At 41.5% G+C, this 14,515-nt stretch overlaps 2 protein-coding genes across 2 annotated transcripts; one reads left to right on the top strand and one right to left on the bottom strand.

Annotated features, from left to right (window-relative positions):
• Nucleotides 1-269: 269 nt before the first annotated feature.
• On the top strand, nucleotides 270-13,478 carry LOC306973172 (homeobox protein Nkx-6.3-like; the record flags this gene model as incomplete). The annotated part of the gene is made up of 3 exons (XM_079570022.1): nucleotides 270-392; nucleotides 13,002-13,171; nucleotides 13,248-13,478. The coding sequence occupies exons 2-3, from the start codon at nucleotides 13,022-13,024 to the stop codon at nucleotides 13,476-13,478; spliced, it is 381 nt and encodes a 126-aa protein (XP_079426148.1). The 5' UTR covers nucleotides 270-392; nucleotides 13,002-13,021.
• Nucleotides 1,261-4,662, bottom strand: LOC306975403 (E3 ubiquitin-protein ligase NEURL3-like). The gene is made up of 4 exons (XM_079572918.1): nucleotides 4,566-4,662; nucleotides 1,781-2,278; nucleotides 1,566-1,697; nucleotides 1,261-1,483 (listed from the first exon to the last, which is right to left on the bottom strand). The coding sequence occupies exons 1-4, from the start codon at nucleotides 4,588-4,590 to the stop codon at nucleotides 1,308-1,310; spliced, it is 831 nt and encodes a 276-aa protein (XP_079429044.1). The 5' UTR covers nucleotides 4,591-4,662; the 3' UTR covers nucleotides 1,261-1,307.
• Nucleotides 13,479-14,515: the final 1,037 nt, after the last annotated feature.

Raw genomic sequence — 14,515 nt, 5'->3', positions numbered from 1 at the left:
CTACCTTAACTTTGATGTCCCAGTCATGCACCTCAAATGTCGTTGCTTTTAAATGTCGCTAAAAGTTAACCAACAAATCTAAAATGTAGATCATTTGATACAACAATTATATAACCCAGTTCTGAGAAATCGCATTCAACAAAGCTGTCGCCATCATCATCGAAGGTCACATAGGCCTATCTGCCCTTTTATCCCAATAAACACAATAAACTCGGAATTGTAGTATGTGGCAGTATATACAATGAAGATTCATTTGTATACATTTCTAGGTTAAAGGCTATACGACACTGCTCCCTAACGGATGACTGATGAACTGTGCGCCTGATGAAGTTATTCCCATAAGACACCGCCAGATGTCGCCAGATCGGCTTAAGCCACTGCTCTAAAACACAGTGAGTAAATTAACTGATTACAACATACAGTCTAATGATTACAAGACATTAAACACAGCTTTATGAAATGTTGTAGATTAGCCTCTTAAACCCCGGCTTAACCAAGCACATTTTCGACCTTGCCCAAATCTAAAAGCTTCTTGGAAAAAAAACACACCAAAATAGCGACAAAAACGTGATGTAAATAAGGATTTAAACGCCGAAAAAAAAAAAGCATCAAAAGAGCAACAAAGCAGGTGACAAAAAGCAACAAAACCATAACAGAAACGTGGCAATAAAAAAAGCACCAAAAGATACGACAAAAAATGATAACAACGTGAGGAAAAAAGGGATCCGTTTTGACGGTCTTAGCTTTCAAATGAAGCGTAAACCTGGCCTATAGGATGTGAGCTCCAGTCGAGATGCTTCTAGATTTGGATAAAGTTGAACTGGAGAAATGTGTTAAGAGGTTAAAAATACTAATACTAATCAAGATTGTGAATATTAACAAATACACAGCAGTTATAACTAAAGGCCATTTTGAAGAAGGGAGGCCTTGAATGACTTGTGTAATAGTGTCCTCATGTAACATTTAACGTTAGTCATTCAGATATCATCTACATGTAAATCTACTGTTATTCAGTCCCAATAATCAGTCAAACATCAGTAAAACTGCTCATTTCATTGTGTTCTGTATTTACACACACACATACAGGAATCAATGTATTTTATTACATTGTTTATAATGCTCTGTTCAGTAAAAAAAATAATCTCTTTACATAAATAATACAGTAATTTACGTCTTTTTCTTTGTAGTGTTGACAATATATTTGCATTGCTAAATATATTGATAAATATAAAAACTATATACATAATGAGATACACTGCTGTACATAACACATTCACATTATTTACATGATTGGCCTGATTTTCTTGTTACGCAGCTGCTATGACCCCACTGCGGATCGTCTGTCGACAGAGGGGGCAGGTGCCGAAATCCTCCAGAACTCGCATCGCGCAGTTTGAGCACAGACACTGGTGCCCACAGGGTTTCACTATGATCCTGGCCTCTTTTGCCAAACACACCACACACTCCTCGCAGTTTCCTTTGCCTGCAGGAGAAGCACAAAACAAACATTTAGAAACAATCCATGTAGGCCGCAATGTAAACTCGTTGTTATTACAAGGTTCTACCTGCTGAGGTCCGTGTGTCCACAAGCGGGATGGCTCTGCAGGGCTCAATGCTCGGGGCAGACGGGGTCACAACTTCACATACAGGAGGAAGGCACGACTTTCTTGTGCGAAAAAGATCCTTCTTCACTGATCCTGTAGTTGACATATTATAAAATGAGCTTGAGCCAAGATATGAGGCACTACAGATTGAAGTAAGTGAAGATAGAACATGTTACCTAATAAGGTGATGCCGCATGTTTGGCCGTATACATCGATCATAGCCCACAGTGGTCGGCTGATGTCCACGCCTGTCAGCAGTTTACTCTGGATGCTGTTGTTGACAAGCACATTTAAAGAGCCGCTGTCCGACACCCAGAACTCCAGCAATGCGCCTTTCCTGACCAGATCGTCCGCCACAGGCGCTACCCAGTGTCCAGGGACATTCATGAGGCAGGGCATGGCCATACTGGGCAGCTCTCCAGTGCGGGCCGATGGTGGGACAGTTGTGAAGCCCACTCGGAGAGCTCCTGTCCAGTTGAGACGGTGTTTGTCGACCCTGAGTCGCACTCGCTCCTGCACCCGGACAGACCGGCAGCTGAACACGAGGCCGTTCTTAAATGTGTCCGAGGCTCGCTGCGCACACCTGCCGTGTTCAGATAGATTGATGCACGCCCCTTTGATCTGAGAGTGGAAGGTCAGAGGTCCCAGGCACAGTGCACCACACCTGTGCACATCTGCAGACACACAGAAAGCACTTTAGGTCAGCCATCTAGCAGCTTTCATAAACCTTTATTACAATTCATTATTACTGGTTCAGGATTTTAAGAGATATAACTGTGATATAATTAAACAAAATCTAGACTGTGAGGGGAAGTAATAAAGTAATAAAGAAGAAGAATGATAAATTAAAGCCGCAAGCGGCATCGAACGGCCCTCGCGGGCCGTGCCTTCTTTAGCGCCTCTATTGCCGCGCCATAACCCACCCAAGGGCGCCACACTGCATTTTATTGCCCCGATGTGCCATTAATCTTTGTCAGTAAACATCAAAACTACATTTTTAGCCTCTCCATGTGAATAATGGCTCCAGCCTGCAGAGGGCGCTAGCACGCCCATAATCTTTTTAATTTCATAATTAGCATCAGGTGGCCCTAACGGGCCGTATTTCCATGTCCACTGTCCACAAGCTCCTAACAGAGGGCGCTAACGCGCTGTGATGTTGTATAATGTGAGATTTATGTGTCAGCCCCATTGGATAACATGGGGGGCCCCAGGCGTCACCATGGCAACACCGTACAAAATACGATATGGGTCTCATTGGCTTTTTGGATCGGGACGCCATCAACTATTTTTGTACCGAATTTCATCCATTTCCGAGAAACTAATTTTTTTCCGATAATGCATTTTTTCTTCTGTACCTGGAGGGGGCGCTATCGCGCCCAATGTCACTTTTTCACATTTGTTGCGTCTAGGGGTGAAAGGTCAATAAAATGTATATTTCCGATTTTTAATCTGAGTTTGTTTGTGCGAATGGGAGCGATTTTTAGTTTTTGATGAATTGCAAAATTCTTCGTAAAGATTGCGGCTTCGCCGCAAACAAACCGTAAAACATAGGCACAAAATTGGAATAACTTTTGATGCCCCACATCTCGAGATGAGCTGGAGCGATTTTGAGCTCATTTGGTCAAACGCCCTAGGAGGAGTTCGTTAAAATGCGACGTCAGCGAAAACGCTGACTCAGCATTCTCTGGACTTCCTGTCAAAATGGCGGACTTCCGGTTTGTCAGGGGGCGTGGCCACAATAATATTTTTTGTTTGTCGTCACATGACGAACGTCTGTACCGAATCTCGTCGCTCTACGACAAAGTTGACGCTGGCCCCTCCCCCATTGGCGTAATGTATTTTCACTTTTGTAGGTGGCGCTGTCGCGCCATTTTTTATTTCCCCAAAATAAAACACACATTTAAATTAATTTTTCACCGGACCTGAATTTTGGGCAAAGTTTGGTGAGTTTTCAACAATGTTCAGGGGGTCAAATTCCTGCTCAAAGAGCAGAAGAAGAAGAAGAAAGAAAGAATAATAATAATATTTTTTACAAAAACAATATCGTCGCTTTCGCGACGATATCATAATATACATTTTTGGAAAGCTTTCAACGATCCGCATGCAGCCGTGGGGCTCCTGGGTGGATGACGAGCGCTTCGCGCTCGTCATCCACTATATACCCCCATTCACACTATATACCCCCATTCATTTTAATGCAATAATAAGTATAAAGGGCCCACACCTTTGGTGTTGGCTGTCACTGTTTTACACGGTGAGTTTACGGTTGACATGGGGACAGCGCTTCGCGCTGTTTTTGTGCGCTCCGCGCACTTAGGTTCAGTGCGCTGCGCGCACTGCGCTGTGATTGCGATTACAATAGGCCCTTGCGACGGCAGGCCGCTCGGGCCTAACAATAACACCAGAGCCTTATCTTACATGTGCGCGGTATTACACCGTAGCAACACCTTGCATCAACCACTGACTCACACCACAAGTGTGTCAATACTGTTGGATTTAGAGGATTTCTGAGCTAGACACACCTTTGACAATATTTTACTTAATACCTTTTATTATTACTGTCATACCAAACATTAACAGACACATATAAATACTAAAATTGCCTTTAAATGCTTGAGTCAAATTGAATGGTATTTTAGGCTAATTATTTCAATTATTTTATTTTTAGGTCCATAAAATCCCTCCAGTTTCTGCCGTTTCTCAAAAAAAGTGATTATATTATAAACCATAATAACCATGAACTATACAATAATTCAAGGTCAACTTCAAGTTTATTTATCATATGTGTCAAGTACAAGGCACCAAAAGCAATGAAAAGAAACTAATAATAAAAACATGTACAAACAAAAAAATCAGAAATCATTTTTTTCATTTAAAATGAAAAAAAAAAGCTTATTTCTTTCTAAAATTCTTCCTACATAAAATATAAAAGTTTACAGCAAAATTAAAATGTCGTCTCACCAGAGTTGAGGCTGCTCTTCACCATGTTGTAGATTTGTTCTGTGTCTCAGAGAAAAGAAGCTGTTGCTCTTGTGGCTGATTTCTTCATTTGTGATATTCATGTGGTACATGTACTTGCTTAACATCATACATCACATCAATGGGAGGAGCAGGAAAGGGGAGGGACATTCTTTTGGTTTGTAAATCCCCATTAGTTTTTTTTTACTGCTCACGTGTACTTTCAGTTTCCAAATTAGTCAGTGTAAACAGGTGTATGTTGATTGTTTTTTGAAGTTGGCAATTATATCATATAGAGCAATTACAAATGCTGTGCTTGTAAAAACAAAACCGAATATCATTAGTGTTATTTTGTAACTAGGGAATTGTTTGGAATTTGAAACATTTCAGGAAACACTATAATAGTGACAATAGTTAATAAAGAAAAAGACAATTTAAAGTGTAGCTGCCGCGGTCGAAAAGATGGTCTCTCAAACTGATGGTTCACATTGTTTTTAATTTAGCCTTGCCTTGCATGTGAACACACCGTAAGAGCTACAATACAAACAGAAAACAATACAATCAGTAACTCATACAGCATGTAATTTACCTTAAACCTTTTTAACCATGTGACAATCTCTATTTTGAGTGCTATAATTATGTAAATTCCATTTATAATCATTAAACATTCAAACCTGGTCCTTTAACCTTATATCAATACATTGCGTTACTCATGCCTTTAACCGAAGAGCGTTGGCACCCTCTAGTGGGTAAAAGTTACCGTTACGCAACAGTTATAAATATAAACTCCGCAAAAACGATTAAAATATAAAATGTCATGACAAAACCCTAATACCAACCTTGTTCCCTCATCAACCGGGTGCTAGGGAATCGTAAGCATTAAAGCAATAAATCTTAAATAAATCTTTTGTCCATCTTTTTACAGGACGCGCACCTTTCTCCGCCTATAACGTTAGCAGCAGGACTTCCCTCTGGTTACCATAGTTACATCCGCACGCTGAGCCTTCTCTAAGCTCCTTCAAAGTAAAAGCGTATGAATTATAATGCAACAAAATAACACCTTAGAAGCAATTTACAAAATGGGGGAAATATTATTATGGTCATTTACACTCCCACCAAATCATTAGAGCTAGCTGAACCAATGGTATTAAGAATGATTTCCTAATGAAGAAATGACTTGTAACCCTTTAAAGAGTCTCTAACAGAAGAACCAATTTCTGCACTGGGCGTTCTACAATAGAAGGTTTTCCAGAACATTGTCCCTTTTCACTCTTCTTTTCTCCAAAGCGAAGCTTTGCCTTTCTTACTAGTCCATCCTTATCGACTACTGTTTCAATTACTCGTGCTAATCTCCATTCATTGCGCGGTAGATCATCCATCTTCTCCATGACAACATCTCCAACTTTTAAGTTTCTCCTTGGAGTGTGCCATTTCTGTCTTGTAGCAATGCTGGAAAGATACTCCTTTTTCCAACGAGACCAAAACTGTTCTGATAAATACTGCACCTGCCGCCATCTTTTACGTGCATAAATGTCCTCTCTGATGAATTTACCTGGAGGGGGCAGGGCTGCCTTTGACTTCATAGTAAGTAGATGATTTGGGGTCAATGGCTCTGGGCTGTTTGGGTCACTTAAGTTGTCCACTGTAAGAGGCCTGCTGTTCACGATCGCCATTGCCTCATAAAAGAATGTCCGTAGGGATGCGTCGTCCATTCTGCCTGATGAAAGGGAAGCTGTTGAGCGCAGAATGTTTCGAATTGTCCTGATCTGTCTTTCCCATACACCTCCTGTATGACTTGAATGAGGCGTGTGCATTTTGAAATCACACTGATTCTCAGCAAGAAATGTGGCTATGCGTTTGGAGTCCACTTGCTTTAAAGCTTCTTGAAGTTCGTTTTTAGCTCCGACAAAGTTACTTCCTTGATCACACCTTATCTCAGTGACTGCTCCTCTTATGGCTATAAAGCAGCGGAGTGCATTGATAAAGGCGTCTGTAGTCATGTCATCCAACATTTCTATGTGAACTGCTCTGCAGCAAAGGCATGTAAAAAGAAGTCCATAGCGCTTCTGCACTTTGCGAGCTTGTTTGGTAAGAAAGGGACCGAAACAGTCCATTCCACAAAATGTGAATGGTGGCGTTGGATCTAAACGTTGCGTTGGGAGATCAGACATTTTCTGTTCTTCTGTATTTCTCCTGAGTCTGCGACACTTTACACATTGGTGCACAAAGTTTGCCACGGCTTTGTTGATGCCTGGGATCCAAAATCCATTTGATCTGATCTCATTGATTGTCAGTCCTTTTCCTTGGTGTTGCACTTTACTGTGGAAATGAGCTATTATCAGCTGAGTGACATGGTGACCTTTGGGAACTATCACTGGGTGTTTTAATGTGGAGGAGAATGATGCATTTTTGAGCCTTCCTCCCACCTTAAGGAGTCCATCACTATCAAGGAATGTGTCCATTTGAAACAACTGACCTTTGTGAGGAAGTGCCTTTCCGTCTTTGAGCATCTTGATCTCCTTGGCATATTCACATGCTTGTATGTCCTTTAGAATAACACTTTGTGCGTTTTGTCTTTCTTGTACTGTACTGTGACCTGTTGTTTTGTTTTTCTTGGCAAAGCGAACGAGCCGAGCTATGGCTTGAGTGGCTTTGTACCATGAAGAAAACTTTGTTAACTTGCCCGATAAACCTTTGTGTTCTGTTTTGAGCGTGTTCAGCACATGTACCCTTTTTACCTCTGGATCACCGAGAGGAACATTTGTGTCAATGTCAGCAGCTGGAGGTAATTCTCTGTCCCATAGAAACTGTGGCCCTTTGAACCAGTCTGATGTGATGAGCTCACTTGCACTTGAACCTCTGGAGGCTATGTCCGCAGGATTTTGCTCAGAAGGGACATATCTCCACTGCTGGGGTGAGCTGTAAAGCCTTATCTTTTGAACTCTGTTGGAGACAAATGTGTGAAAACGACGTGCTTCGTTACTGATGTAGCCTAAAACTACTTTAGAGTCCGTCCAGAAATACTCATCTACCTGTGACAGTCCAAGCTCATCCTTGAGCATGGTACTTACAGTAATGGAGACAACAGCAGCTGTAAGTTCCAGTCTTGGTATTGTTGTTACCTTAATAGGAGCAACTCTGGTCTTCGCTGTAACTAAAGCACAATGCACATTGTCATCTTTGTTTACATGTCTCAAATATGAACATTGACCGTAACCATAGGAGCTTGCGTCAGAAAAATGATGCAATTCTGTTTTTACTACTTGGCCAAAGTCTTTGGGAACATAACAGCGTGGTATTGTGATTTTCTGTAAGTTCTCCAAATCACTTTTCCAGTTATTCCACACTGGCCTTAATTCACTGGGAAGGGGATCATCCCAGTTTGTGCCCTGTTTACAAGTCTCTTGAAGCACTCTTTTGCCTGTGAGCACGAAGGGGGAGATGAATCCCAGCGGGTCGTACAGAGATGCAACCATAGACAGGATGCCACGCCTTGTAGCAGGTTGGTCGTTGGAGTGAAAGCGAAACCTGAGTGTGTCTGATTCAATGTGCCAATGAATGCCTAGCGCTCTTTCAAGTTTAGAGTCATTAAAGGCTAGGTCACATGCAAGCTGTGGTGTGGCACGTTCGGATGCAGGAATGCTTTCTAAAACTGTTTTGTTGTTACTTACAAACTTGTGCAGTCGGAGGCCACTTAATGCGCAGAGTGTCTGAGCCTCCTGTGCAAGCTGAATAGCTTCCTTGATGCTTGCAGTACTCGTTACCCCGTCATCCACGTAGAAATCTTTCATTATGAACTGTGAGGCGAGGGGAAACTGTGTCTCGTTTTCTTTAGCAAGATGCCTTAAGCCGTAATTGGCACACCCTGGCGAGGACGTGGCGCCGAATAGGTGCACTTTCATTCGGAACTCTTGTGGCTCAGTACTCAGGTTGCCATTTTTCCACCACAGAAAGGTTAAATAGTCTCTGTCTGCTTCATACACATGAAATTGGTGGAACATTTTTTCAATGTCACACAACAATGCAACCTGATGCCTTCTAAATCTGATGAGAACGCAGTTGAGATTGTTCAGCAAGTCTGGGCCAGACAGCAAATGATCATTGAGACTGTTACCTTTGTATTTTGCTGAGGCGTCAAAGACCACTCTGAGTTTATCTGGTTTTTGGGGATGATATATCCCATGGTGGGGAATATACCACCTTTCTCCTTCCTTTGCTTCACCGTGGACTTCCTCAGCATCTCCCTTTTCTATGACTTCACTCATAAACTTTACGTACTGCTCTTTGTACCTTTGGTCCTTTGACAGCTTGTTTTTGAGGCTTTGAAGTCGCACAGTGGCCATTTGCCTATTGTCCGGTAGGTGCGGTCTCTCCTTAAATGGAAGTGGCATTTCATAATGTCCTTCTGTATTTTTGTAAATGCCTTCCTTTAACGTGTTGAGAAAGAGAATGTCATCTTGAGACACTGATCTGTTATCCTTGTTATCATCCTTGAAGTCAGACTCGAGAACCTTGAGTGCATCTGCTGGAGTCACTAGGGGGAGCTCTTTGACTGTAACTCTGTGACACACTGTAGACATGCTTAAAGAGTCGTTGTGAGATGATGTGGGGCCTACAATACTCCAACCCAATGCTGTAAGGACTGCGTAGGGTTCATTCTCTCCTCCTAAGATTACTTGCCTTGGAGCCAGTGCCTTTGAGCAACTATAGCCGATTAATAAGCCAACTTCACACTCGAACTGTGGTGGAATCTCATTCACTATTACCTTGAGATGATTCCATTGCCTTGCCGTTTCACAGGTAGGAATGTGGGAGCGGTTCACTGGTATACAGTCTTTAGTGTATGCAGGAGGGAGTTTGATCATTTCTGAGGAGTTGTAGCCTCTCACTTTGAGACCTGAGACACGTTCACTAGGCACAACTGCATCTTTACCAAGCATTGTAGTGAGCTTTAACTTTATTGGGGTGGACTTAGCTTTGAGATGATGAGTTACATCTTGGTCAATGAACACTGTGTCACTTTGGGTGTCTAAGAGTGCATAAACAAGCTTTTCCGTAGCTGGATGTTGCTCTGAAGAAACCCATACTGGTACTATCATTGCAGTGTTGACACATTGATCGTTGGTTTCTGCGTTGAGAGACAGGGTAGTTGCAGCCTGTTCTGTATTGTTCTGAGTTGTGTTAGTAGCTGATTTGTCTTTATTATAGCTGAAGTCGTGCAGACAAGTAGGGTGCTTTTTCTTGCACATTTCACATACGAGCCTGTAACGACAGTCCTTTGCACTGTGTCCGGGTTTGAGACAGCCATAACATAGTTTATTCTCTTTTATGTATTTCCTTCTTTCTTCAAGTGATTTGCCTTTGAACTGCGGGCAACTGTGAAGTTTGTGTCCATTGTCTTGACAGAGCATGCATGGTGGTTTAACATTTGACTTTTGTTTTGTATTTTCAGTCTCTGTTACAGCTTGTGTGTGTAGAACATTGGAGGTGGGTCTTTTCTCCTTTTGAGAATCTTTACCTGTGGTCGTGGTGAAGTCTCTGGAGTGGAGTGCTTGAAACGATGTAATCGGGTTGCACACAATCCTTGCTTCAGAGGACATGAATGCGACAAAGTCCCTTAAGCTTGGAAACTTCCCACTTTCATCCATGAACCGAGTAGCTTGACGATTCCACCTTGCAGCTGCCCAGTCTGGTAACTTTTGGACAAGTTTTTGGTTCTCCTCACAATCGTTGAGAATGGTTAAGCCTTCGACGTGGGGCATGGCCTCATAACATGTTTGAATGAAGTCAGCAAATTCCCTAAATCCTGTAGAGTCCTTTGTATGTATCTTTGGCCATTTTGCCAGCCTTTCTCTGAACGCTTTCTGTACGACGAATGGATGTCCATACCTTTCACCGAGTCGTTCCCATGCGTCCTTGTATGCATCGCTGTCATTTCTGTAGAAGATGCCATCGAGTGTCTTTCGAGCTGCACCTCCTATGTATTTCTTCAGGTAGTGTAGTTTGTCAGCGGGTGAAATGTTCTTGTTATCAATGAGTGCAGTAAATGAAGCTTTCCACTCAATGAAATGTAGTGGGTCACCCGTGAATGTGGAGGGCTCTGGCATTGGCAATCTGTTCATGGCAATACTGTCCTGTACTGCTTGTGCTAAGAAAAGTGCGTCTGCTTGCAGAGGTGAGGAGGACTTCACATTACTGTTTGGAGATTGAATGGGAGCAGAAACTGTTGGGAGCTGCTGAGATACTTTCCTAATGCTTACATTTTGGACACTACTCTCACTCTTTATCTCTTGATCATAAGTCATTAGTCTAGCTCGTGCAGACTTTACATCCTTTTCTGCCTTGAGCCTTTCTAACTCACGCTGCAACTGATCAATCTTTTCCTTTTGTTTTTCCTCTTCAATTGCAATTTCATACTCTGCTTCCTTGGCTGCTAACTCTGCTGCAGCTTCTACTCTTTTTGCAATGACAACTGATGCCGCAGAGTCTGACTTACTGACTGACGAGTGTTTACTTGAGTGTGAGACTGAGGAACTGTAAATGGATTTAGCGTAGTCTGGTCCACGAAGCTCACGAAGACGTATTTTGACTTGGACACTATCATAGTCATCCATGCCTGATAGCCTTTCATGTGAAACTTTAATAATGTCTCTGGTGACAGCTTCACACGTGTCTACGAATCGCCTTGTATCACTGGATGGAGTAATGTGATCTCTTATTTCTGTGTACAAATTAATGACACTGTCTCTTTCCTTCTCTATGATGTTCATTAGTGATATAATTTCACTGTTTGATATGTCTCCCTTAATTGCTCTCGCATTGTACGTACTTCTTTTTTCCATTGATCATAAACATGTAGAAGCCGTTTTTCCTTTCTGAACGCTACCTCCTCCTGATACACTTGCATCCTTTCTGTGGGCCTCCTTTGACGAGAAGAGTGTGGAAGCTCCTCTTCCGCTGTGGCCTGAAGATCCTCGGTGTGATCCGTTTCATCTTCAGATTTCGACATGTTGAGGACTGGAAGATGCCTTGGACCATCGGATCCCAGATTACCTTGATTGGAGCCGTGGAGATGAAACCTTTGAGCGGCTCTCACTGTGACCTCAGCGCTGAGCGTTGGATGAGCTCTTCCTCGGCTTTGGGGGAGCTCTTCTCAGCTTGGGACAAGCTCTTACTGTAGCTGCCGCGGTCGAAAAGATGGTCTCTCAAACTGATGGTTCACATTGTTTTTAATTTAGCCTTGCCTTGCATGTGAACACACCGTAAGAGCTACAATACAAACAGAAAACAATACAATCAGTAACTCATACAGCATGTAATTTACCTTAAACCTTTTTAACCATGTGACAATCTCTATTTTGAGTGCTATAATTATGTAAATTCCATTTATAATCATTAAACATTCAAACCTGGTCCTTTAACCTTATATCAATACATTGCGTTACTCATGCCTTTAACCGAAGAGCGTTGGCACCCTCTAGTGGGTAAAAGTTACCGTTACGCAACAGTTATAAATATAAACTCCGCAAAAACGATTAAAATATAAAATGTCATGACAAAACCCTAATACCAACCTTGTTCCCTCATCAACCGGGTGCTAGGGAATCGTAAGCATTAAAGCAATAAATCTTAAATAAATCTTTTGTCCATCTTTTTACAGGACGCGCACCTTTCTCCGCCTATAACGTTAGCAGCAGGACTTCCCTCTGGTTACCATAGTTACATCCGCACGCTGAGCCTTCTCTAAGCTCCTTCAAAGTAAAAGCGTATGAATTATAATGCAACAAAATAACACCTTAGAAGCAATTTACAAAATGGGGGAAATATTATTATGGTCATTTACATAAAGTATTAACTGCACTTTTTTTTTGACTTAATATGAATTCTTAATTTTTTGTAATTGTAATTTAATTTAAGCTTTTGTGAAGCTCTTTGACTTTCTTTGTGTATAAATGGTGATCTGTTTATACTCTTACCTTTTGTTGCAGCATCCTGTTTCAAATACAATGGCAATAGTTGTATAGTTTTCTAATGATGTCACTCATTGAGGTTGTTTTCAGAAAGCACGTGGCTGTTTTTTTTTAAGAAACAGAGATATTGTGTGTTTTATGAAACACATGCTCTCGTGCTGCTGTGTGTCAATCCCCTAAATATTGGTTTCATTTGTTCTTTATAAATGCGATAATAAATAAAATTAAAAAAATAATAATAACCAAGAATAGTTGCATGTTAATTTATTGAGTGTACTCTGAAGAAAGACATTTGTTATTGGTGTTGTATAGGTGATTAAATATAAATCTTATTTCCCATGTAAATGTAAATGCATTAACATGCAATGCTAATTGATTGAAAACTGCTGTGTATGTCTAATGACATATGTGACATTACAGTTCTGCCATAATAAAATGTTACACTCTTGCACATTGTTTTCTGTTTTAGACAGTGGTCCTCTCGGGGAGATGCCCAGCAGGAAGAAGCACACCAGGCCAACGTTCAGTGGACATCAGATCTTTGCTCTGGAGAAGACTTTTGAACAGACCAAGTATTTGGCAGGACCTGAACGCGCCCGACTGGCTTACTCTCTGGGGATGACAGAATCACAAGTGAAGGTAAAACTAGTTCATCTTTATATAAAGAGTTGCATAACACATTCCTCAGACACTTTAGCAGCTGTTTGTCTTTTAGGTGTGGTTTCAAAACAGGCGCACCAAGTGGAGGAAGAAGAGTGCATCTGAACCCAGCTCCACACAGGTGTCCCACGCGGGACAGAGTGGCGACGGGTCAGAGAACGAGGTGGAGGATGAGGAGTACAACAAACCTCTGGATCCCGACTCTGACGATGACAAGATCCGCTTATTACTACGGCAACACCGGCGAGCGTTCTCTGTGCTGCGCCTGGGACCACACCAAGTCTGATGCTGCCCACTGTACAGTATTCAAGCACGGGCCGCTGTTAAATAAGCATTAATTAAGCCAAAACAACCTGATATCAGTCATTTTAACAGACTCAAGTCGTGATTCTATACTTTTCTGTACATAAATATTAAAAGTAATGTTTTCCAGGAAAGGCTCGTGACCCATTGAAAACGGTTTCACCTGTTGAGAACCACTGGTGAACAGTATACACCTTATTAACGAAGTTCGCGTAGGCGCCGCCATGAATTGTGCCCTATCAGTTAACATGGGACTGGAGAAGTCCAGATCAGTTACTATACGAAAACAAAGCCGATTTTAGGCCGCACTGAGAAACGGTGCAGTGTTGACATGTTGGTACAAATAAACATTGGACATTTTACACAAATCAATCGACAAAACATCAGATTTTAGTGCTGAACATTTTCCGAGACAAAGCAAAAAGCAACAAAAGTGGGCGGGGCGGAATAGGTAGTGTTCATGTGACATCACAACATTCTAAAGGAGGGCAACTGACGGTAACTATGGTAACTGCAGTAACCGACAAAATGCATATTTTTATGTCTTTGTTTTTTGGCTCATATCTCAGGCATTACTGGAGGAATCCACATGAAACAAAAACTGTCACAAAGTTCATTATCTCCTCTGTCAGCACATATGAACTAATGTCCAATTATTTTCTCCAAAAAACGTCAAAAAGTGGTGACAATATGCGAAAACATGAGCGTGATGTTGTCCAATAGAAAGGACTTTCAGACATAAAAATAATATCACAGGTTTGTGAATCCAATCACGATCAAATACTGATGAGGAAAAACATTTGTAATTTTTCGTTTTGGAGATTTCTTACAAAAACTGCATTTCTCACATAGTGTTGTATTGGCCCTGCCCTCCATCGGACATTATGACATCATCACATTCTAAATCTGTATAAAATATTATTTTTTTTCATTAAAAAAATATTAAAAACAACTATGCATGAAATAATTGAATAAACAAACATTGTAAATATATGACTGTTTGATGGAGTTTTTAAGGTC

Source organism: Gobius niger (genome assembly GCF_951799975.1).
Source record: "Gobius niger genome assembly, chromosome: 1".
Classification (NCBI taxonomy): domain Eukaryota; kingdom Metazoa; phylum Chordata; class Actinopteri; order Gobiiformes; family Gobiidae; genus Gobius; species Gobius niger.
The sequence above is the reverse complement of the archived record's forward strand: the minus strand, read 5'-3'. Positions and strand labels throughout refer to the sequence as shown.